This window comes from Cnephaeus nilssonii (assembly GCF_951640355.1).
Source record: "Cnephaeus nilssonii genome assembly, chromosome: 20".
In the NCBI taxonomy this organism is placed as follows: domain Eukaryota; kingdom Metazoa; phylum Chordata; class Mammalia; order Chiroptera; family Vespertilionidae; genus Cnephaeus; species Cnephaeus nilssonii.
The window spans coordinates 32,992,755-33,015,315 of NC_137091.1; the positions used below are offsets into that span (position 1 = coordinate 32,992,755).

At 46.7% G+C, this 22,561-nt stretch overlaps 1 protein-coding gene across 7 annotated transcripts in view; it reads right to left on the minus strand.

Moving 5' to 3' along the window:
• The window catches only part of ANKRD11 (ankyrin repeat domain containing 11), a 248,442-nt gene that overhangs the window by 53,397 nt on the left and 172,484 nt on the right, over positions 1 to 22,561 (minus strand). For 4 of the 7 annotated variants that reach the window (XM_079800360.1, XM_079800354.1, XM_079800357.1 and 1 more), the window contains one exon: positions 5,458 to 5,605. Coding sequence is in view for 6 of the 7 variants with exons in the window: in XM_079800354.1 (XP_079656480.1) it covers positions 5,458 to 5,544 (87 nt within the window). In the remaining variant the exon portion in view is untranslated. The remainder of the gene's footprint in view (positions 1 to 5,457; positions 5,606 to 22,561) is intronic. The other 3 variants (XM_079800356.1, XM_079800355.1, XM_079800358.1) reach the window with 1 other exon arrangement.

Below are 22,561 nucleotides of genomic sequence, written 5' to 3' on the forward strand. Positions count from 1 at the left end.
AAAGAATCCATATTTTGACACTACTGTAAGTGTATTTTTAAATTTTAATAGCTGATTGTTCACTAACAGCATTTAGAAATATATCTGCATACTGGCTGTGTATTGTGTAAACTTGCCAAGCTCACTTCTTAGTTCTTGGATCTTCTGTGTAGGTTTCTTAAGATTTTCTATGTAGATAATCATGTCCTCTGCGAGGAAAGACAGCTTCACTCCTTCCTTTCCAAACTGTGTCCCTTATTTCTCAAAGGCCTGACCTACCTTCACTTGTGAAATTTGATTTGAGCATCTGAGGGTATCAGCATTTGCACAATAATGCCTAGTCAGTGCCTAGTAATAAAGCATTGTGAGAACACAAAAAGGCTCGCTCCCAAGAGCTTACTTATGATGGGGAGAGATCATATGACAAGCAAATGCAGGTGTGTCTAAGGGGAGCAAATGCTACATAGAAGGATCATGTAGTATAGGGAGCAGAAAGGGTGCAGGGTAGGCTGGTGCTGCTCACTTTGAATCAGCAGTTGGGGAAGCCCTTGTGGCTAAGTGAGCAGAAACCTGTAAGTAACTCCCCAACTCCAGGACCAGTCTGGGCCCAGAAAAGAACCTTGGCCCATCTCATATCCTCTGTGGTTTTACTCTATTTCTCTTTCTGCCCTCACAAAACAGAGAGACAGACAGACAAACAGAAATCCCAACAGCTAAGAAGCTCCAGGTCAGCGGTTGCCAACCTTTCAGACCTCACGGACCACTGGTTGGCGACCACTGCTCCAGGTGATGAGAGACTGCAGGAATCCATCTGCGACAATAACCTGACTTTGCTGGAGATTTCGCTGTCATCAGAAAGCTTATCTGAAGCCTGAAAAGAGTTGACACTCTCAGGGGCCTGGGATCCAAGAAAACAGGACCCACCATCATCCTTTCTGTGATTTCATTATAAGGACATAACATCCTACTCTTTCTTCAGCGGATTTCTTTTGGATTTGTGGAACCAGGTGCTCCCAGGGCTCCTCAGTGTCAAAGAAACAAGCATGGGGACCTGTGGCCCTGCAGATTCTGTTTACTGTGCCCTTGTATAGAGCAAATGCTGAGCAGACTTTCTGAACACTTTTGACAACCCAATATGGAGTCCATGTCGGCCATGACAGTTATATCAAGTGCTATGTCAAGACTGAAGTAATGGGGTATAACAGGAACATCCTTTGGATGGCCCAGAACATCAAAAACCACAAGTCTGAACACTCAGATAAGGACTCCATCTGGACACCAATTATGAGTGGACTCCATCCATTGTGGGCTATAAGAACTCAGAACTCCAACTATTCAATGCTCCAGTTTGGCTATACCAAGGATCATACCCAGAGCCCTGCCAGAATTCCACTCCACCAGATGTGCCACCACTATAGGGGCCTGGCTTGAGACCGACGCCCGTGTCTCCATTTGCAGATGCGGCCAGTGACCAGGACTCTGCACCAAACGATTGCTTTGCTAGCTTCTATTGTGTAAGCCCCCCTTCTCTGTGTGTAACCTGCATGCAACTCTATTGGGTTACTGGGGAGGACTCCCTTAATAAACCTGGCATTATGGAAAAACAAACATGTGTGAGTGACTCCTTTCGGGGACGCTCCCTTGCTCATGACAAGAACTGCCATAAAACCACAGTACGAAGCAGTTACAAGCCAAGGCCACTTCAACTATGACCCTTCCAGCTTCAAAACTGAGGTCAAACCCTGGCTGGGTGGCTCGGTTGGTTGGAGCATTGTCCTGTACACCAAAAGGTTGCTGGTTCGACCCCCAGTCAGGGCGTGTATGGGAGTCAACCGATTGATGTTTCTCTCTCTCTCTCTTAAAAAATCAAGAACAAAAAACTGAGGTCACTACTGAAATTACTCCTCTTGGATGAAGGGGGGCGGATCACAGGGTTACAGCACTCCCACTCACAGCACTGACAAGGCCACTTCTAGAGATGGGCCCCCTCCCTCAGGGAGAGGTGGGCCTGCTGACCTTCGGGAAGGCTGAGTATAACATCTACAGACCAGACTTCAGGGATGTTACAGCTTGTGGTATGCACAGTAGATGCACTGTTCTGACAGAGCACTCACCACATCCTTGAAGGACTTGTTAAAACAGAGGGCAAGCATCCACCCTTAGCCTTTCTGATTTTTTGTGCATTGCTAAAAGGTTCCCAGATAGTGCTGATATGAGAATACACATTAAGAACCACTCATCTAGCAAAAGAGAAAATGAACTTTACTACCACATAAACCTGGAGTAACTCTGAGTTGTTGTGCAGTCTCCTTTCTGAACAGAGTGTGACAAGGGAGAAGGATCCAGTATGAGATGGAAAGAAGGATTGGTGTGGGAAGGCCCTGGCCTGGGAGTCAGGGCCTAATTTCTGGATGGATGGCTTCAGACACCACAGCAGCCCTTGGCTTCTCTGCACAGAATACCCTCATCCACAGAGGGGCTTACTGGTCCTTTTCAGGCTCCTTCCAGCTTGGATGTTTTGATATTCTGGAGTCCGCTGCGGGGACAGAGCATTTCCTGGGTGGGATTCCTGAGGAGGCCCTAAGGAAGAGCCTGTCTGCAATGTAGCTGACCATGTTGCCCGAAGAGTCCATGCAAAAGACCCTGTGCCATAAGGACACCAGGAAACTACCAAATGCAGCATCAGACTCCTGCCAGTGTTGTGGGCCCTTTTCCCACTGTTCACAAATGTATCACATCACGATTCTTTTGCAAAAATCTAAAAATATGTTGCTTTTGGTAACATGGATCAGTATCTGAAGAAAACAGTTTATGAGAGAAAAGAGAACAGAACAAGTTCAGCCATGTGTCAACAGCAGAACCGGCAGCTCTGTGTCCCTGGGCTCTGCCATCCCAAGATTCTTGGGCCCTAAGGTTGAGGGCACTTTCAAGTCACAGCTGCCACCAGGTACATCTTCCCAAGAATTTTATTTTGAATTGCTAAGTTCCTATAGTACAGAGTGCCTGGTTCCATTATGTGGCATCTTCAGTGTTAGAATTTGTCTGCCTCTATGAGGAAAATGTTTGGTTTCCTCTTGGGGTTTTTTTTTAAAGTACAAAGCTACCTTACTGAGAAAAATACCAAAGCAAATCCACACATGTCCTGAGGCATATGTGTACACAATGCTCATAACCACACCAGAGCCAGTTCAGTCCACTTGCATCTCTGTTCTCCTCAAGGAAAGGAAAACAGTGCAAACCAGCCCAGAACAAGCCCCATGTTAGAAGGTCAGCAGGATGCCTGCCAGAAGGCCCTGGATCAGGTACCCACAAGAGCCCAGGCAGCTGCCATCTCCAAGGTAGGCGCTAACTCTTTTCCAATTTGGCTTTGGGCAAGAAGCCCACTGGGCAGGCCCAGCTGCAATTCCACATTGTGGGAAACCGGGCCAGAGGGGATAGCAGTTTGGAGCTCCTGAGGACCCAGTTTGGAGGCAGAGAAAGCACGTGGGCAGGGCTGTATGGGCCTCTGGCACAAGAGCAAGGCATAGGTGGGCCTCTTCCTCATCCTATGCCCACAGCTAGGAAATCCTCTTGCAAGAAAAATCCATACAGAAACCTGGGAACTGTGACACTATCAAGGGTGGTTTGGCCTATTCAGTGTCCAAGTGTCCCAACAATTGGGACTCTTGGCCACAGAATAGGAGTTATGCTCCCCCGGGCACACTGCCCCACTGGCTGCATCTCCTCATGGGCACAGTAGCACTCGTCCATCCCAAGCTGAACCCAGACTGTCCACAAGGCCTCACAGATACATGCACATCCTCATGTGTGCTCAGATCAAGCTCAAGCTTCAGCCTGCCCAAAGTTCCATGCCGCAGCTTCAACCTGTTCCTGCATGCAGCATGAAGCACTGGGGGCAGAGCAAGTGGTATAAAATGCATGGACACAACTGCCCAGACATCAGGGGTTTAGAGACCTGCTTGGTCATTCTGATGAACATGCTAGCACATCTATGCTCGTGAATGACTTCACTTTATTTTTTAAAAATATATCTTTATTGATTTCATAAAGGAAGGGAGAGGTGGCGAGAGATAGAAACATCAATGATCAGAGAGAATCATCAATCAGCTGCCTCCTGCATGCCCCACACCAGGGATAGAGCCCACAACCCAAGCATGTGCCTTGACTGGGAATTGAACCGTGACCTCATGGTTCCTAGGTCGACACTCAACCATTGAGCCACACCGGCCGGGGTTGACCTACACTTTAAACCTCAACTAAATGAATATATGGTTCCACTAATCTGCTCATGTGGAAAAGATGCTAATCTCACCCCCCACCAAACCCAGGGTGTCATCAGAGACGGTGGCATGAACTAATGCAGCAGCAGGAAGCACCGGCAGACAGTGGGCAAGCAGCAGCCCCAGAGCTTCTGTTCATTCCCAAGTGTCAGGATAGAGTGGGGCTGATGTGAGGGCAGAGAGAAGTAGCTTGAAGGACTGGTAACTGGACTTGGAGAGGTCACCCTTGAGCACCGATGCCAGGGGCTGAGAGTCAGACTGTTTAGTGTGGATGGCCTGCCACATGGGTATACAGGGAGAGAGGAAAAGGAGCCAAGAAACACCAGGATTAAAAAATGGTGATGATAGGGTGGTATCACCCATGGGCAAGCCAGCACTGTTACCCCACTTCACCACAACTGCACAAGATGTTTTTGCTCCTACTGTAGAGAAAACGGAATCTCAGGGCAGATAACTGACTTGTTCATAGTCATAAAGACACACTTGGAAAGCATGAGCTTAACCTCTTTCTGATTCCAAATCTATGTTCACTGGGCAGCCTCACACTGCAGGAAAGGAAGTATGCACCCTAGAGCTCAGTGGTAACAGTACATTAGTAAGATACAAGAATTTTAGAATTGCATCCCATTTTCCTACTCACACTGAGAACAAGCCAAATTGAAATTTAAATGATCCAGCAGTGGTATTAGTCAGGATAACTCAAATATGGTTAAATGTCAGATTTGGTCTTACTGAAACCATGACAGAAATCCTGTGGTCCTGGAGTACAGAAATGTGGGGCCAAATCGAGGTTATCTCAAACATAAAACTATTATTTAAAGACTTACTTTGGTCCCCAAACAATAAACATCCTAAAAAGAAAGCAAGACCTCTTTGGCAAGATCAATGCTCTCCACACCCACCCACCCACCCAACAGTACCTCCTCCACTGCTGGCTGCCGAGGAGGCCCAACAAAGAAAATACATGGCACAGAGACAGACAACCAGAACAGGCAAGGTGACATTCTCAGCCCTTATCCCTGTTTAGACACGGCGAATGTGCTGAGGATAGGTGAGTGTGAGGACAAGGATTAGAAGGGGTGAGGATGAGAAAAGGAGAAGAGGGTAAAGAGGAAAGAAAGGTAAGGGTGAGAGAAAGACCAGGAGGAAGAACAGGAGGCAAGGAGGAGGAGAAGAGAAGAGCTAGGCCAAGTGTTACCTTTTTCCCTGTTTGTTTCTCCACCATGTCGTTGCTGAGAGAAAATTCTTCTTGCTGTGGTGTTTTAGAACACCCACCCTTGGGCATCGTTCTTCACCCCTCACTTGATCTTCATTTATACGGCCATTGCTTCATCATCAACCGTCTGCTTCAAAAGAAAGGAAGAAGGTTAAAATTTGTTGACAAAAACCCAGGCAATCTCAAACTCATGTGACAGAATGAATCAAAAGAACATAACCAGTTCTTCTGACCAGCACCCAGAAAAAGACCACTTAGGATATACCCAGGTGGTAAACACCAGCAGAAAAAAAAGGTCTACAATACATAATTGACAACACGGTGGGGCAAGCGAGCATTTCTCAGCTGTAGCACGGATCAACCAACAAAGGTGATGGCCACGCTTCTGGTCAGTAGCACCAATACCTGAATCTCTGACTGCATGCTGGGTTCCAGCAGCCATGGCTCTGCTCTTCAGAGTAAGGTACCACCCCACCCTCCCACTCCCTCCCACATGGGCATGGTCACACCAAAGGTGCAGTACCTGCCCCTCAGGTCTACAGATCTTGTCTGCCATGGCCTCAACACCACTCACCACCCAAGAAAAGCAGCTCCATTCCCACACTGCCCCCCAGACAGCTTGGGTGAGAATCATTATTTTTTTCATAAAGTTCACCAACTTCTCCTGAATAAAATGTTCAGAAGGCAGTAATGTGACGCCTCTGAAGGAGTTTCCAGAAAATGTCCAGGGTCCTACCTACTAAGACAGACCCTACATGAGCCCGAGGCCCTGGCCCCTGCATTTTCCAGGAAATCCCAGAACACATGTTGTATTCATCATGCTTTTATTTTCTGATGTGTTGATACCTTAAAAAGTTTGCTGTCTGGGAGAGACTGCCCCTCCCAGGTCTAGCTCTTTCTTAGAGACAGCAAGGGGCTCCTGAAATAGATATGCCTTTCACACAAAAAACTACCAATCAGCCCCATCTCACTTACACACAGGACAGTTATTTCCCCTAAGGTAAATCAACCCAGCCACTAGGCAATACAGACCAGCATACAATTTGTGGAATTATTCAAATTAGTCAATCCTAAACTGTTGACACAGTACCCCTTGCCTTCCTACGGAAACCCCAACAAAGATCTGGCCTATACCCCTCTCACTTCTGTATTCTGCTCCTGACCACCCCAATGCTCTCCCCAGTTGCTCTGCATGACACACAGTAACCTCTCTCTGGGACCTGTGTAAAGAATCAACTTACTTTCACATCTCCACCTGTGGCCACATGACCTAACCAGACATGCCTGACATGAACGTTCCTACAATACAGACCGGCTCTCTCCATTTCCCAGTCCTCTTATGCTTGTTCCATACATCACACCCAGGTTTTCAGTTGCACAGAGCAAGAGGAACAGTGATGGTGGTGGTTGGGGGAGTGGGGGTGTTGTTACATCTATTCTAGCTTTCTAAAAGTCACTGCCTTCCTTTTAATGCATTTTTTCATTGTCAGAGGTAGAAAACACTTTATACAAACCACATTACATGCACTGTTTCATCTCCTTTTCCCACAGTCACACACCTTTGTGCTTACCCATTTCGGATGAGTAATTTTTATAATTAACTCACCTGGAATTAAACAGCTTCTATTATGTACTAGAGGCCCAGTGCACAAAATTCGTGCACGGAGGGGGGTTGTCCCTCAGCCCAGCCTGTACCCTCTCCAATATGGGACCCCTCGAGGGATGTCCGACTGCCCGTTTAGGCCTGATCCCGGTGGGCAGTCGGATCCCTAAACGGGCAGTCGGACATCCCTCTCACAATCCAGGACTGCTGGCTCCCAACTGCTTGCCTGCCTGCCTTCCTGATTGCCCCTAACCGCTTCTGCCTGCCAGCCTGATCACCCCCTAACCACTCTGCTGCCAGCCTGTTTGCCCCCAACTTCCCTCCTCTGCCGGCCTGGTCACCCCTAACTGCCCTCTCCTGCAGGGTTGATCACCTCCAACTGCCCTCCCTTGCAGGCTTGGTCCCTCTCAACTGCCCTCCCTTGCAGGCTGGGTGCCTCCCAACTGCCCTCCCCTGTTGGCCATCTTGTGGTGCCCATCTTGTGTCCACATGGAGGCAGGATCTTTGACCACATGGGGGCAGCTATATTGTGTGTTGCAGTGATGATCAATCTGCATATTACTCTTTTATTAGATAGGATAGAGGCCTGGTACAGGGGTGGGGGCCAGCTAGTTTGTCCTGAAGGGCGTCCCGGATCAGGTGGGGGTTCCCTTGGGGTGTGGGGCGCCTGAGCAAGGGGCCTGTGGTGGTTTGCAGGCCAGCCACGCCCCCTGGCAACCCAATTGGAGGCCCTGGTATCTGGAATTTATTTTCCTTCTACAATTGAAACTTTGTAGCCTGGATCGGAGCCAAACCTGGGGCTCCCTCCGAGGCCGGCAGCCATTTCTGTTGGGGTTATAATTGAAACTTTGTTGCCTTAAGCGGGTGGGCCCGGCCAGGGTGTGCGGAAAGCTTTGCTTCCCCTGTTGCCGGCAGCAACCCTGGCCTGCTCTCTCAAGCTCCATTCTGCCACCATTTGTTTGAATTTGTTTACCTTCTATAATTGAAACTTTGTAGCTTGAGTGGAGGCTTAGGCCTGGCAAGGGCAGGCGGAAAGCTTGGCTTCCTCTGTTACCTAGGAAACCTTGCTCTCTGTGGCTGTAGCCATCTTGGTTTGGGTTAATTTGCATACTCGCTCTGATTGGATGGTGGGCGTGGCTTGTGGGTGTGTCAGAGGTATGGTCAATTTGCATATTTGTCTATTATTAGATAGGATGATGTGTAGCTTTTGAAAGACATGTTCAAAATCATTCTGTAAGTGGCAGTACCCTACTTTTCCTGTTCTCTGTATGCTAAAGAGCTATCTGCCCTTCACCATGCCTTCTAGAGATCCTGTCTTATTTTTTCATATTAACTGATAAAACTTCAAGAAGTATCCCTTTGGTGCTTACCTGACTTAAGAACACACCTGAATTTATTCTGGGGAGAGGGGCACGGCTGACCAATTTTATTGCCTTCCGTTCCCAGCACACAATGCAGATGAACAGGGTATTTCCATCCACATGCTCTGATGGCTGAGGCCAGAAATGACATTTTCTTTTCTTTTCTATATATATATATTTAATTTCTTTATTGATTAAGATATCACATATTTGTCCTCATCCCCCCATTCCCATCCCACACCCCTCCCCACGCATGCCCCCACCCCCCTGTTGTCCTTAACCACTGGTTAGGCTCATATGCATGCACACAAGTCCTTTGGTTGATCTCTCCCCTTTACCCCCACCCTCCTCTACCCTCCCTCTGAGGCCCGACAGTCTGATCCATGCCTCCTTGTTTCTGGGTCTGTTCTTGTTCATCACTCTATGTTGTTCATTATTTCCCCTAGATGAGTGAGATCATGTGCTAATAGAAATACACTTATAACAACCGAAAATGAGAAAAGCAATAATGGTTATGCTGACAGGCAAATGAGTCAGTCTGTAGTGAGTTTCTTTCTGGGCCAACAGTTCTTTTGAGACCCAACTTCAATGTCAAACAGTTCCTTATCAGAAATGACATTTTCTATCTCTATTTGAAACTATGAATTCTAAATTCTCCTCCAATTTTTCACTATGGAACTGGAACATCTCAGCCTGGAGGAATTAGCATCCTAGAGCCTAATTCAGTGATAACTGTTGAAACTCACCACTGTCTGGGACTCATCAGCAATGTTTCAGTAGAAATTTAAAGATTATCCGGAAGTTAAGTTTTTTAGAAATCCTGACTGCCTGCTCTCATAATGGAAAAACTGAGCAAAGTAATCATGGGATATTCAACCTTCCAGCTCCTGGATATGAACACATGTGAGTCTGTGGAGAAGGTGCAGGAAATACCCAGAACCGCCCACGTGTGGCCATAATATAGACCCCACAGTTTCTGGACCCAGATCTCATTGAGAAGATCTGCCTCCTTCTCCTATTCCTCTTCCTCCCCTGGGAAAGGCAGTACAATGGCTACCAGACACTGTGAAGAGAATAGGATGTTTCCAGAACAACTGCTCCCAACCACCAAAGCCTAATTATCTTTAAAAACAACCACTGAAGCTGCAGGGCCAGAAAAAGTGGTGATATGAGTTATGAGCTTGCTCATTCAGGATTTCTTCCATGTTCCAAGTGTCCTCAAAAACTGGAGGGCAAGATGTTTCACAGATGGGCATTACAGCTAGGCTGAGTTCTGAAGTGACACCCAGCTACACTGGGAAGCTCTGCTCACCATGGCCCACGACCAGTGATGGAGATGACATCTCAAAGTATAGGTTGAGCCCACAAAGGGGTGGCCCTCAAAGCTGTACTAATCATTTCTGAGTACTTTGTAACCATGAAGTAGTCCACTAATGTAAAGCTGTCATTGTTAATATTAAAATTAAAACACTGAAACCTCAAGGTGCAAGTCTTTGAGTCCAATTCCTCTGACTTAGACTTTGGCACATAATCCTCTACCACATGCAGCTTGTCCCTTGCTACCAGGAGACACTTGCCAGTATTTTCATTTTGTGAACAACCAACTAGTTAATGCCATGTGATGTATCACAGAGTGTGGGCAGGTCCACACTTCAACAGGACAGCCTGAGGGACCTTACGTGCTGGCAACTGGTCAAGCATGCTATGTCCTGTCCTGGCCCATGGGCCTCACTCACTCCTGAAAAGGCCACTGTCCTCAAGGCTCCACCACACCTCTCTCACAAAGACTAGGGACAGCACAGGTGAGGTAGGAATGTCATCACAAACACTGTTTTCTGTAACATGTACTTCTCAAGCCCACCTTTATAACGATGGCTGAGACCACCTAGGTACCTCACTCTGGGGATTCTCATGTTTGGGAATGGTGCTTGTTACAAACACATCAATATTCAGCACTAATAAGGAAAGCCAGGGCAATGACTACTATTTCCTCAGGGCCTGCTGAATCCCAGCACACTTAGATTTATCTCTTTCAGAGCAGTCATTGAAACAGGGTTTATGCAGGCTGTTAGCGACAAAGAGACAGAGCTCAGATTTGCCAGCGACACATTCCAGATGAATTTGTAGGGAAGCTGGATGCACGAGTCAATCCATACCATTCCTCGCATGATTCCTTGGCCAAGCCTAATTTTGTTATTTTCTCATGACATATTAGATGAAAATAAAAGCTCAAATGCTTGGTCATCCTGGCTATCTGCTTTGTAGGAAGCGGTTATAGGGTTAAGTCTTGGACTGACCTGCTGGCAAAGTCGCAAACAAGTCCCAGCTTGGAGGGCACAGTCCTCTAAGCATAATTAAGCTTGATCTTGTGACTGCTCCCTAGATCTTTCCTGGGTAGCTAGTGGGCTGTGGGAGGGGCAGCAAGTGCTGCCAAAACAAGTGAAACTTACAAGAACATTGTCAATTGCCTTGTTTATCCCTGATTATAAATAAAGCACCAGCTTTGCAGTCTGGATCTGTTCTGTGGCCTCAGCAAGGCACAGAAAATCCACCTAGACCCAGCTTTTTCTCTTTGTTATCATTTCTCCATCCTTCGTTGCCCCCGCTCAGGCTCGCCGAACCCTTGGCTGTGCTGGCGCGGCACACTGCTTGGTCATCCTATGCCAGGGGTTTCTGCTGCTGGTCCCTTGGGCTCCACACCAGCTTGTGCCCTTCTTCCTGGTCAGCCTCTCCCTCAGCTGCAGGAAGTGGCCATGCCAGCCAAGAAAATGATAGAGATGAAGTGGGACCACTAGCAACTCTAGTCAACACTATGAGGCCGCCTAGAGGAGCTGACTCCCCACGTCAGGAGCTACGCTCTAGAACGTTGCTATGAAGCGCAGGCCTCCTCACTCAGTGCTGGGCATTCACTGTTAAACCCAGGAAGAGGCTGGGACCACCCCCAACAGTTGACACAGTGGAGAGTCTTCATGGCTGGCAATCCTCCCTTCTATAGAGTTCCAAGGCTGTCTGAACTCAGGCCCTAGGGCTTTCTGATCAACTTGCTTCACAGCTGACCACAACCTAATGGGTGACCAACATGCCTCACCCATGGAAGGCTATCTTCTTTCTAGAGGTGACCTGGCTGTCCCTGCTCAGACACACTGTAAATGCAGTCTGAATTCCCTCACTTCCAGTATTAAAAGAAGTCTATTGTAAACCCAGGGACACTCTAAACCACATCAAAACGAAACACTCTACAGCACACTGGGACACATGTAGACTTGACGCTGAGCATCTGGGAAATGTTTGCAACACAGTATGAAGGTGGTCGAGGATAGCATAGCTGGCCTGAGCCCCGCCTTGGCCTCTGACCAGCTCCTGCGCAGGAACAAGCTGCTAGATGCAGGTTCTGTTTCTGTACCTCCAAACTAAATGGCAATGGTTCCAGCTTCGCAAGTTATCAAGAAGGGGCACAGAGACCTTTCAGGAAAGCACTCAAGAAGTTCTGAGGTGGAGCAAGTTTTCTAAAAAGAGACTTAGTCACACTCCCTGAGTTACACTGGAATTTGCCAATTACCTGGCAGCCATGTGTCGGAGCCCAAACAAAAATTCATTTAGCCTGGAGGTAAGCAACAACTGTCTATAGTCAGGCCCCTGACCAATGGGCACACAAGGCAGGAGAGGCCATCCAGTCCTGTACTTATGCACACTGCAGGTGGCCCACAGCCGACAAAAACTCCACGTGGCATCCACCTGGCAAATACTCCTTCCTGCCTGCCATGGGGCCCTGCATCTATGGGCTTGGCGAGACAATCATTCAAAGGGCTGACAGGACAAACATGACAAGAGGCCTCTGGACAAGGATGACAGGTATGTTCCTTCCCAAAGGTGCTTTAAACAGCCTTCAAGTTTAAGAACTGCCAGCAGACCCAGCCCCTACCCATACGCCAATAAACATACTCAAGGGCCTTTGTCTAAGCTGACCATCCCAAATAATCACACTGCCTTTCCTTCAAGTTGTGGGCAAGAAACACAGCAGATGTGAAAGATGCTCCTGCAAGGTAAAACCTGATGTAGGAAGGCGACAGGCACTACTGCAATACCTTCAGCTTAGCAAAAATCCTAGGAATTTTAGCCCAATCCTGCCTTAAGTGTCAAGCTAACAGCAAGGGGGATCAGAAGGCATTTTTACTGGCCTCATATAGATCAGAGCTAGAATCCAAGTGAAAAAAGGCAGAACCTGTGAAAGTTCTCAAAGGCACTTGTGGGCCCAGCCAGCTGGAGCATCTCTGCCAGGGAGAGCACAGTGGAACAGGATGCAGGGTCAACAGCCCTGGCCGCCTGTATAGGCCACACATGGCAATGATCAAGGAAGACCCACCTGGCCCCAGGGCACCGTATCCAGCTGAGCTGCAACCACAGGAAGAGGACAGGCAGTCAGAGAGGAAGACTAGTGTGAACAAGCATGCACACCAGGAGTGCAGAGAACCCCTACTTGCCTGGCAGGAGATACATAGAACAAAGAAGGGTGCTACAAAAGAGAAAGAGAAAGGATTAGAAGCAATCTTGACATTAGAGTAGAAAAATTCAAGGAAAGAGAATAAAAGGTCCTCCTATATAATAAAAGCATAATATGTTAAGTGAATGAACAGTCGCTATGACGAGCACCGAACACCAGGGGGCAGATGCTCAGACCGGTAGATTAGCTTGCTGCTAATTGCTGGGGTCCAGACAATCAGGACTGGGCAAGACAGGCCCGACACTCCCTGGAGCCCTCCTGTGGTCCCTTCCCGGCCCCAAGTGTGCCCCGATCGTGCACCAGTGGGGTCCCTCGGCCTGGCCTGCACCCTCTCGCAATCCGTGCCCGATCCCCGCAGGCCAGGCTGAGGGACCCCAAATCTGTGCACCAGGCCTCTAGTCTATAATAATAAAAGGGCAATATGCTAATTAGACCAGATATCATCCTTCGTGACAAAGCCAGGGCTGGAGGGAAACCAGCCAGGGTCCCGGGTGCCTGCTGGCAGCCGAGGGAAGGAAGGACTACTCTTGCACAAATTTCCGCGCATCAGGCCTTTAGTATATAATAAAAACCTAATATGCTAAGTGTCCAACCGTTTGTTCAACCATTGGACCAGTCGCTATGATGCACACTGACCACAGGGAGCAGATGTTCTGACCAGTAGGTCAGATGTTCTGATGTTTTGTAGCACCCTTCTTTGTTCTATGTATCTCCTGCCAGAGCAGATGTTCTTGCTGCTGGGGTCCAGCCAGTCAGCACTGGGCGAGAAAGGCCAAATACGCCCTGGAGCCCTCCCTGACCCCTCCCTGGCCCCAAGTGTGCACCGGGCATCTAGTTTAAAAATAAGATAGGCCCTGGCTGGTAGTTCAGTTGGTTAGTGCTGTTCCAATATCACAAGGTTGTGAGTTTCACCCCCAGTCAGGGCACATATAAGAATCAATCAATGAATGCATAAGAAGTGTAACAACAAATCTCCCTCCCTCCCCTCCTTGCTAAAATCAATTTTAAAAAGTGAATAAATAAAATAAAATTTAAAAACATGATAAAACATAAGGTCTGGAGAATCAATACAAAACCCACCATCATACAAAGGCCAAGACATTACCAATGAAATAATAAAAAGAAACAGTCAAGGACATGCTTCTTTAAACAGAAAGAATCTGAGGGCACACAGCAGCAATGAACTGAGCCATAACCTTGCCTGGCCTCTAGAAATCCCACCCACGCAGGACATGAGGGTGGGGGCAAGGCCATGGTCCTGCAACTATGACAGGCCTAACTACATAGTACAATTCAGAAACAACATAACTTTTTTTCAAATATTTTCAATTCGTGGTTAATTGAATCTGCAGATACAGAGGGCCGACATCATTATTTGATAATGACATGATTGTCTACCTATAAAATTATAAGAAATCTACCAAAAACTCCTAAAAATTTTAAGTTCAATAAGATTGCAAAATACCAGATCAACACACAAAAATCCACTGTATTTCATAAACCTGCAATAAACATATGGAAACAAATAAAAACACAACAGCATTTACAATTTATTCTAAATAAAAATGAAATGCTTAGGTATAAATCTAAGAAAACCTATAAAATTTTAGAGAAAAAAATAGGAGAAAATATTCAAGACCTACGACTATTTAACACATTAAGCGCCCAGTCAATCACCGGTGACTGACACTATACTTTCCATCCGGAAGACAAAACAGGCTGGGCGCTTAAAGAGTTGACACGACACCAAAAGTACAATGCATGAAAGAAAAAAATAATTATCTCAACAAAATTTAAAACTTTAGTCTGTGAAAGACCTAGTTTACAGGGTGAAAAGACAAACTGCAGCAGAGTAGAAAATATCTGCAAATCACAAATCAGACAAAGGACCTGTATATAGAATAAACAAACAATTAAAGCAACAGTAAACAACAATCTAACTAGAAAATGGACAAAAGACATGAACAGAAATTTCACCAAAAAAGAGAGAAACAGCGACTTTGGGAACTGTGTTATAAAGATGTAGATCACCTGCTAATGTGTTTCCAAAACCAGGGTCAATCCCTGCATCATTTTAGCATAATGAACAGCCATTTTTTTAAAAAGTGAAGTAACACAAAACAGAAAATATCAGGGGTATCACACACTCCATCTTATTAAGAGTTATTTGGCCAGGCCAGTGGAGCTCATTTGGGTTGAGCATTGTCCCATGTACCCTTGAGCTTTGGATAAGACTGGCTCTCCCACAAGATTCCTGGTCAGGGCACATGCACCAGTTATGGGCTTGATCCCCAGTAGGGGGCATGCAGAAAGCAGCCAATCGATGTTTCTTTCTCATTATCGATGATTTTCTCTCTTTCTCTCTTCTTCTCCCTTCCTCTCTCTCTCTAAAAATAAAAAAAATCAATAAAAAACATATTTTAAAGAGAGAAAGAGAGAGAGAGGAAGGAAGGGAAGGAAGTTAGTTATTTGGCAAACATGTCTCGTGTGTGTGTGTGTGTGTGTGTGTGTGTGTGTTGAGGGCAGACAGAAGCTGTCAAGACATTTCAGAAATACTGGCCTAACTGGTTAAGAATCCTGTGTTTGTGGTCAGATACATCTTAAGTTTCTTGAGCTATAAATATGAAAATTTCTCATATTAAGAGTTTAGGTCAAGTGCCCAATCAATGATGGACCCTTCACTACCCATCTCTCAAACTGGGAAGGGTAGAGCTAAGGATAGAGACCCCTGAATGTGATGTTCTAAAATACTTTACTTGAGAAAACACTATGATCTCCAACTCTCAGTGAGCACACCTTAGCTTCCACAGTATGTGCTCTGTCCTTCTCTGAGGAACCATTCTCTTCTCATCACGTTATTTCCCCAAACAGTGAGATCCTGCCACTTTCAACTGCAAGGTGGCAAAGAGCCACAACTGATGCAAAGTGATAAGACATACCACCCCGCTGTGCATTCAGCACACTGTGAGATCCCTGGGAAAAGCAGCCAAGGTGGCAGACCAGGACCTGACCTGGGAGCAAAGTTCAGTGGGCATTAGGCTCTGCCATTCTAGACACACCCCAACTGACATGCATGCACAGATGACCAAAGCCATGTCACATCTGCACTGACTTATGCAAAACCTGCAAATAGCCCAAATGTCCCCCAGCAGGAGAACAGATGGATCATGGTGGCGCCATGATAACACACTGTGGATAAGTTTCCCACAGTAATAGAAGTGTATATGGGGCGGGTTGTGGGGGGGGTGTGAGGGTCAGAGCTGGGGGGGGACATCTGACAATTCCCTGTCTTCATTTGGGTGGTTGCACGGTTGTCTGTAACTTGTAACCCATCCTCATGACAACCATTAGCAGGTGAGACCTCTGCATTCAGGGGTCTCTGCCACCCTTGAGCTTTGGATAAGACTGGCTCTCCCACAAGACCCTGTACCCAATACTTGGCATATTGGCCCCCTCACTACCCTACCTGCCAAATCACCCCTCTGAAAGCTCTGTGCCACCTCAATACCCTGAGAGAGGACACCAGGTGACCGACCACCTTGGTGTGCAGCCCTGTTTGTGAAGCCCCTTACACATACAGGTTCAGGGGTGAGATGACCCTCTACATAAACCTGAGCTGTGGGCCTATAGAGCAGGATCCAGTCTTCACTGAAAGTGATGATAACCTTGAAGCTACTATTCTCGTTTGCTTGTCGTTTCACCCAAGAAGCACTCCTGATTTTTCTCTAGGCCCACAGTTCTAGAGGGTGATGAGCAGACATGTAACAACTGGTGCAGGGCACTATTGAGTGACATGCTTCAATCTGACTAATGACTCTCAGGTAGTTTTTTTATTAGAGTTTCTAAATTAAGAAGTGATGGTCGACATCACAGAAAACTCAACTTACACTTTTCCTGCCAGTTGGTTCAAAAAGCTATAACTGTTCCTTTACTGATGGGTTTTTGGCCATGTGACACCGCAGCCGGGAAATACGAGGACTCAGAACTACTATCCTCAGGAATAGAAAAGACTCAAAGCCAAGGTTAGGGCAGAAGTTTGTTTTGTTCACTGTCTTCACCAGGGCCTAGGGTGGCCTGGCTGGGATAGGTACACAAGAAACACTTGTTGAACTCTGGCCAGGTAGCTCAGTTGGTTAGAGTATCATCCAGATCAGGGGTCCTCAAACTACGGCCCGCGGGCCACATGCAGCCCGCCGAGGACATTTATCCGGCCCACCAGGTGTTTTTGCCACCGCTGCCTGTCCAGCTTAGCAGCTGACTTAGCAGTGTGCATAGGAATTTGTTCATAGTTGGTTTTTTTTTTTAAACTATAGTCTGGCCATCCAACGGTCTGAGGGACAGTGAACTGGTCCCTGTTTAAAAAGTTTGAGGACCCCTGATCCAGATATACCAAGGTTGTGGGTTTGATCCCCGGTCAGGGCACGTATCAACCAATGAATGCATAAATAAGTGGAACAACAAAACGTATGTTTCTCTCTTTCTCCTCTCTCCTTTCTTCCCTCTCATCAATAAATAAAAATTTTAAGTAAAGAACATTTACTGAATAAACATACACAAGACCACCCAACATGTACACCCTTAAAGACCGCATCCCTAATCCCCTACATGGAAAATTCTTTGCATTTTCCTACAAGATTCAGATAATAACCACCAACTGGGCAACAATGATGGGAACCTAGAACTTCCATAAGGCATGAGGTGCCTTGTTTACAAGAAATGCCTTGGAAAAAGGGAGGGAAGCTACTTGCTGAAGCAGGTCCTCCTGAGGAGCGAGACTGACATGTCCCTGCGGTTCATCCCACTCTGTACAACTATCAGCACCTCTTGCGCCACCCCCAGGATGGTCTAACTCTAGGACTAGACAAACCAAAGGAGAGATGGTAAAAGGGTTTCATACAAGTATAATATTTTAGATATCAAGAAACATCTTCCTATTAGAACTGCGAATTCAAATGTCAAAACAAAAGACACAGGGTGAAGACATTAAGCAGAGCACTCCTATTAAATATTATGAGGAGGAGACATAACTAGTGGCTCATATTCCTTATCCCACATGATGAGACACAGCAAGTGACACAGGCACCAGGTCTCACTAGGCAGCTGTGAGACACTCACTTTACACAGAATTATTTTTATTTCTGTTGAACAATATATGCTCCAACAACAGAGATAATGTGTATGTCTCCTCCCTCTTTTGCCTCAGCCCAGTGTGCAGACATAGGCAGCTCTGAACATATGGACATTTCAGGAAACCCAGGACTCCAAGTGTACTGTCCTGCAGCCCCATATCCCATGGTGGCATTCCTGCCTTGCCAACTCATCCATGTCTCTATCCCCTATTTGTTAGCCCAGATTCCTGCACCAACCTCTTGGCAGAAATGAGCAGGCAGTTAGGGTACATATCTACATGATATTGCCAGGTGGTCTACAGAAAGGCTGCCCCATGCATAGCCTCATTGAGAGACATGAGGCACCCAGTTCCCTGCCCACCCCAACCCCCCAGCCTTGCCAAAACTGCTTTTAAAAAATTTTAACATCAACCCACTGGGCCCACATGATCTTACTAGTGTGAGTGGCTGCCTGTCCACATGCATCTCTCTGCCTGTCCACCTGCACCCCTCAGTTAGTCATCTGCTCTGCATGGATGACTGTGCTCCCCTAAGTGCAGGCATAGTGGTTCCAGTTGGCATGCATGTCTTCTTTTTAGTAGTTATATTGATTGAGAATATATTTTAAAGAAAACAAAAGGATTATAGCTCAGCCTTTAACCAATGCTAGGAGAGTGAGAGCGACCCAGGACGTAACACCAGCCAGAATCACATGGGTAAGTAGAACTTGAATCATCGGAGCCAAAGTAATGACTTATCCTCCTCCCTTGTTCTCAGCCCACCAACTAAGCTTGAAACTGTGTTCAACCCTGTGTCTAGTCCCAGCCTATGAGTGTGAAGGTCCTGCCTTTCCAAGCTCACTGTTTCATGTGGGACATACTAAGGGAGGCCATCAGTGTTGCCACATCCCTTCACCATGTCCATCATCAGATGCTGAGACCTATCTAGCTGCCAGGACACACAATGTGGGTGACGCCCCCAGAAGCACCATCCACTAGACCATGGTGGGTACATCTGCAGCCCCACAACAACATACTTCTCCCATGAAGCCCTTCACATCCATCTGTCCATGCCAGGTACCACCAAGACACTCGGCCTGTCCATGTGCTGTTTTAATTGGCTGCACCCTACATGACCTTCCCTCAGTGCCACTCGGCAATGTTCCCCAGGATGAAACCTAAACCAGGACAGCCATCTGTTTACTATGGAGGGTATTGACAAATACTGACTTGCTGTCAGTTTGAAAAAGATCTATCTAATTGGAAATAGTGTATTCACAAAACTGTTTTAGTTTTCTAAAACAGAAGACCTTTTGCTGAAAAAAGCTACCAAAATAACTACTATCTTTGCTTTCCGTATGGTTAGGTAATCAACCAGATAAAATAATAGTTTCCCTCTTAAATGCAAGATTTGCCAAATAGCTTCTTGGAGCAAAACAAGCCTAACTACTAACTAAACCATCCTATATAATAAAACCCTAATATGCAAATTGACTGAACAGCGGAACGACCGGTTGCTATGATGCGCACTGACAACCAGGGGGCAGATGCTCAACGCAGGAGCTGCCCCCAGTAGGGGATGGTGAGTGGGTGGTGCCAGACCACCAGCCAAGGCAGGTGCCAGCGGGGGCTCCCCAATTGCCCTGCCGGTCACCCCACAGATCGGCCCTTATCACCAGACAGGCGTAGGGACCCTACCCTATATATTGGGAACCATCTCTTAAATTTAAAAATTAAAACCTGGCAAGGGTACTCTAACACTGAAAAAACAGGATGATGCAACGATGACATGCATGGACTCTGGCTTGCACATTTTGTGGTCAGCCCTGATTCTGACACTTAAAACTGTGTAACAAAGCCAATTATTTAACTTCTCTCTGCTTCAGTTTTTCCGCCCATAAGATGGGGAAAATGGTACTACTGTCTCACAAGGATAATGTTATGTACTACTTTTTATAATCATGGCAAAAAAATGTAACTGCCCATACAACAGCAAGATGCCTTTCACCTGTATGAAAAGTATGGTCACTGGTGCATGCAGCGTCGAGGATTGCGAAAGGGGTCCCGGATTGCGAGAGGGCACAGGCTGGGCTGAGGGGGACCCCTCCCCCCGTGCACAAATTTCATGCACCAGGCCTCTAGTCCAGAAATAAACCCCGATGAAGCCACCTACTTTCTCCTCCAAGTTGCCATCCCCAGAGTCTCATCAGACTCAGTAATGTAAAACTGGAAAGAGACCTAGTGTCCACTGGTTACTGATGCTTAACCTTTTAACTCAACCAGAAGGACATTCTGAGTAACAGCTCATCCACAACTATACACAATTCAACATCCCCCCACCCCAGCAATTCCCCCTACTCTTTTAACTATAGGTCTCACAAATACCAGAACTGAGTAACTTTAGACAAAATATCCTAAAGACCAGTTTGTGAAGATGGTCAACAAAAATGTTTCCTTCATTGTTCTTGTGGTTAAAAGAGGATAAAATTGAGTTCACATTTGTGAAAACAGGAGGTGCAGGTTCAAAAGTAGGAGGGTGGCTGACAACCTTGTCACACTTCCAGGCTTGCCCTGTACCACCTTACCAGTCAGGGCTTGGCATGAACTTGGCTGAACATTTGGGGCAAACACACTGATAAGCTGAACAGCCCTAGACAATGCTCCCAGAGGAGGCCACAGCCTCTGTTGAGCCCAATGCGTGAGTTTCCTTAGAAACACTGTAGGCAGATCTCCTGTATCCCACTAGGACAATGGCATCACCAGCTCAGAAGCACAACAAATGCACTGACCATGGCCTGACATAACAAAAACTTCAATCCCAGACTGCTCACCTTTGCAAAACCAGTAAAAAGGCTTATCTTAAGCTGGACAGCAAAGTGTCTGAAGAAATTTTAAGTTATTTTTCTTTATTAAGGGGGCATTAACTGAGAGAATATATTTAAAATACACTACTTCCTTTGGAAGGAAGCAAAGCAGCTTTATGAATAACAGCCATAAAGTGCAAACAGCCCAATGTCCATCAAGAGATCAATGGAGCCCAACTAGTGTGGCTCAGCAGTTGAGCGTCGACCTATGAACTAGGAGGTCACGGTTCGATTCCCGGTCAGGGCACATGCCCAGGTTGTGGGCTTGATCCCCATTGGGAGGCATGCAGGAGGCAACCAATCAATGATTCTCTCTCATCCTGTATAATAAAAGCGTAATAAGCAAATTGACTAAACGGTTGAACGACAGGCCGGCGGGGGGCGGGACTGGCAAGCAGGCGGTGCCAGGCCAGCCAAGGCGTGTGCCAGCGGGCAGACGAAGGGGACAGCGATGGGGGATGGGAGGGGGGGGCGGCGGGCAGTGCAGGGCTGGCTGCCTCCGTCCCCTAATCTGCCTGCCTGGTCGCCTCCCGCAGAGGAAAGCCAGACTGCAGCTGGGGAGTGGGCCTAAGCCATCAGTCAGACATCCCCTGAGGGCTCCAGGACTGCCAGGCTGAGGGAACACCCTCCCCCCCCCCCCCCAGTGCATGAATTTTCATGCACTGGGCCTCTAGTCATTGATGTTCCATCTCTCTCTCCATATCCCTTCCTCTCTGAAATCGATAAAACTCTTTTTAAAAAGAGAAAGAGATCAATGGATAAGCAAGCTGTGCAGTGATCATACCTTGGGAGCAATTCGGCAATAAGAGTGAACTACTGTACACACATCAGCATGGATGAATCCCAGAGAGAAATGCCAAAGGAAAGCCCAAACACAGACAGGTGCACATATTTTGTATACAATGCAATTCTGCTTAGATGAAGGCCCAGACCGGCAACACTACACCACAGTGACACTCAACAAGGAAGGAGGCTGACTGTAAAGGAGCTCACAGAAATGGTCTATATCTTAAAGGGAGTAGGAATTCATATGGTGTATACATTTATATTCAAACTGTATGCTTAAAACCTGTGCAATGTCTAAATTACATCTAAATTTAAAAAGAGGAAAAAATGTATACATTTACCTTGAGAAAACATCAGTAGGGTTGAATGGTAGCCACCACACCAAAATAGATATATTCACATGGAACCTGTGAGAGTGACCTTACTTGGAAAAGGGTCTGTGCAGATTTAACTAAATTAAGGATCTCCAGTTAAGATTATCCTGAATTATCTGGAAAGACCTAAATCCAAAGACCTTAAATCCTTATAAGAGAAGGTAGAGGGAGATTAGGGAACGAAGAGGCAGCCCCATGTGAAGACATAGGAGAGACCAAATGATACAGCCACAAGCTAAGAATTGCTGGGACCCACCAGAAGCTGGAAGAGGCCATGGAAGGATTCTGCCTGGGAGCCTTTGAAAGGATATGGCTCTGCCAGCACCTCAAATTCAGAATTGTGGCCTCTAGAATTATAAAAATAGATTTCTGATGAAGTCACCCAGTTTATGCTAAATATTACAGCAACCCTAGGAACTAACACATCTATGCAAAATAAAGCAACTTGTGAATTGTCCTATGATTGACCACTTGCTCCCCAAAGCCAAAA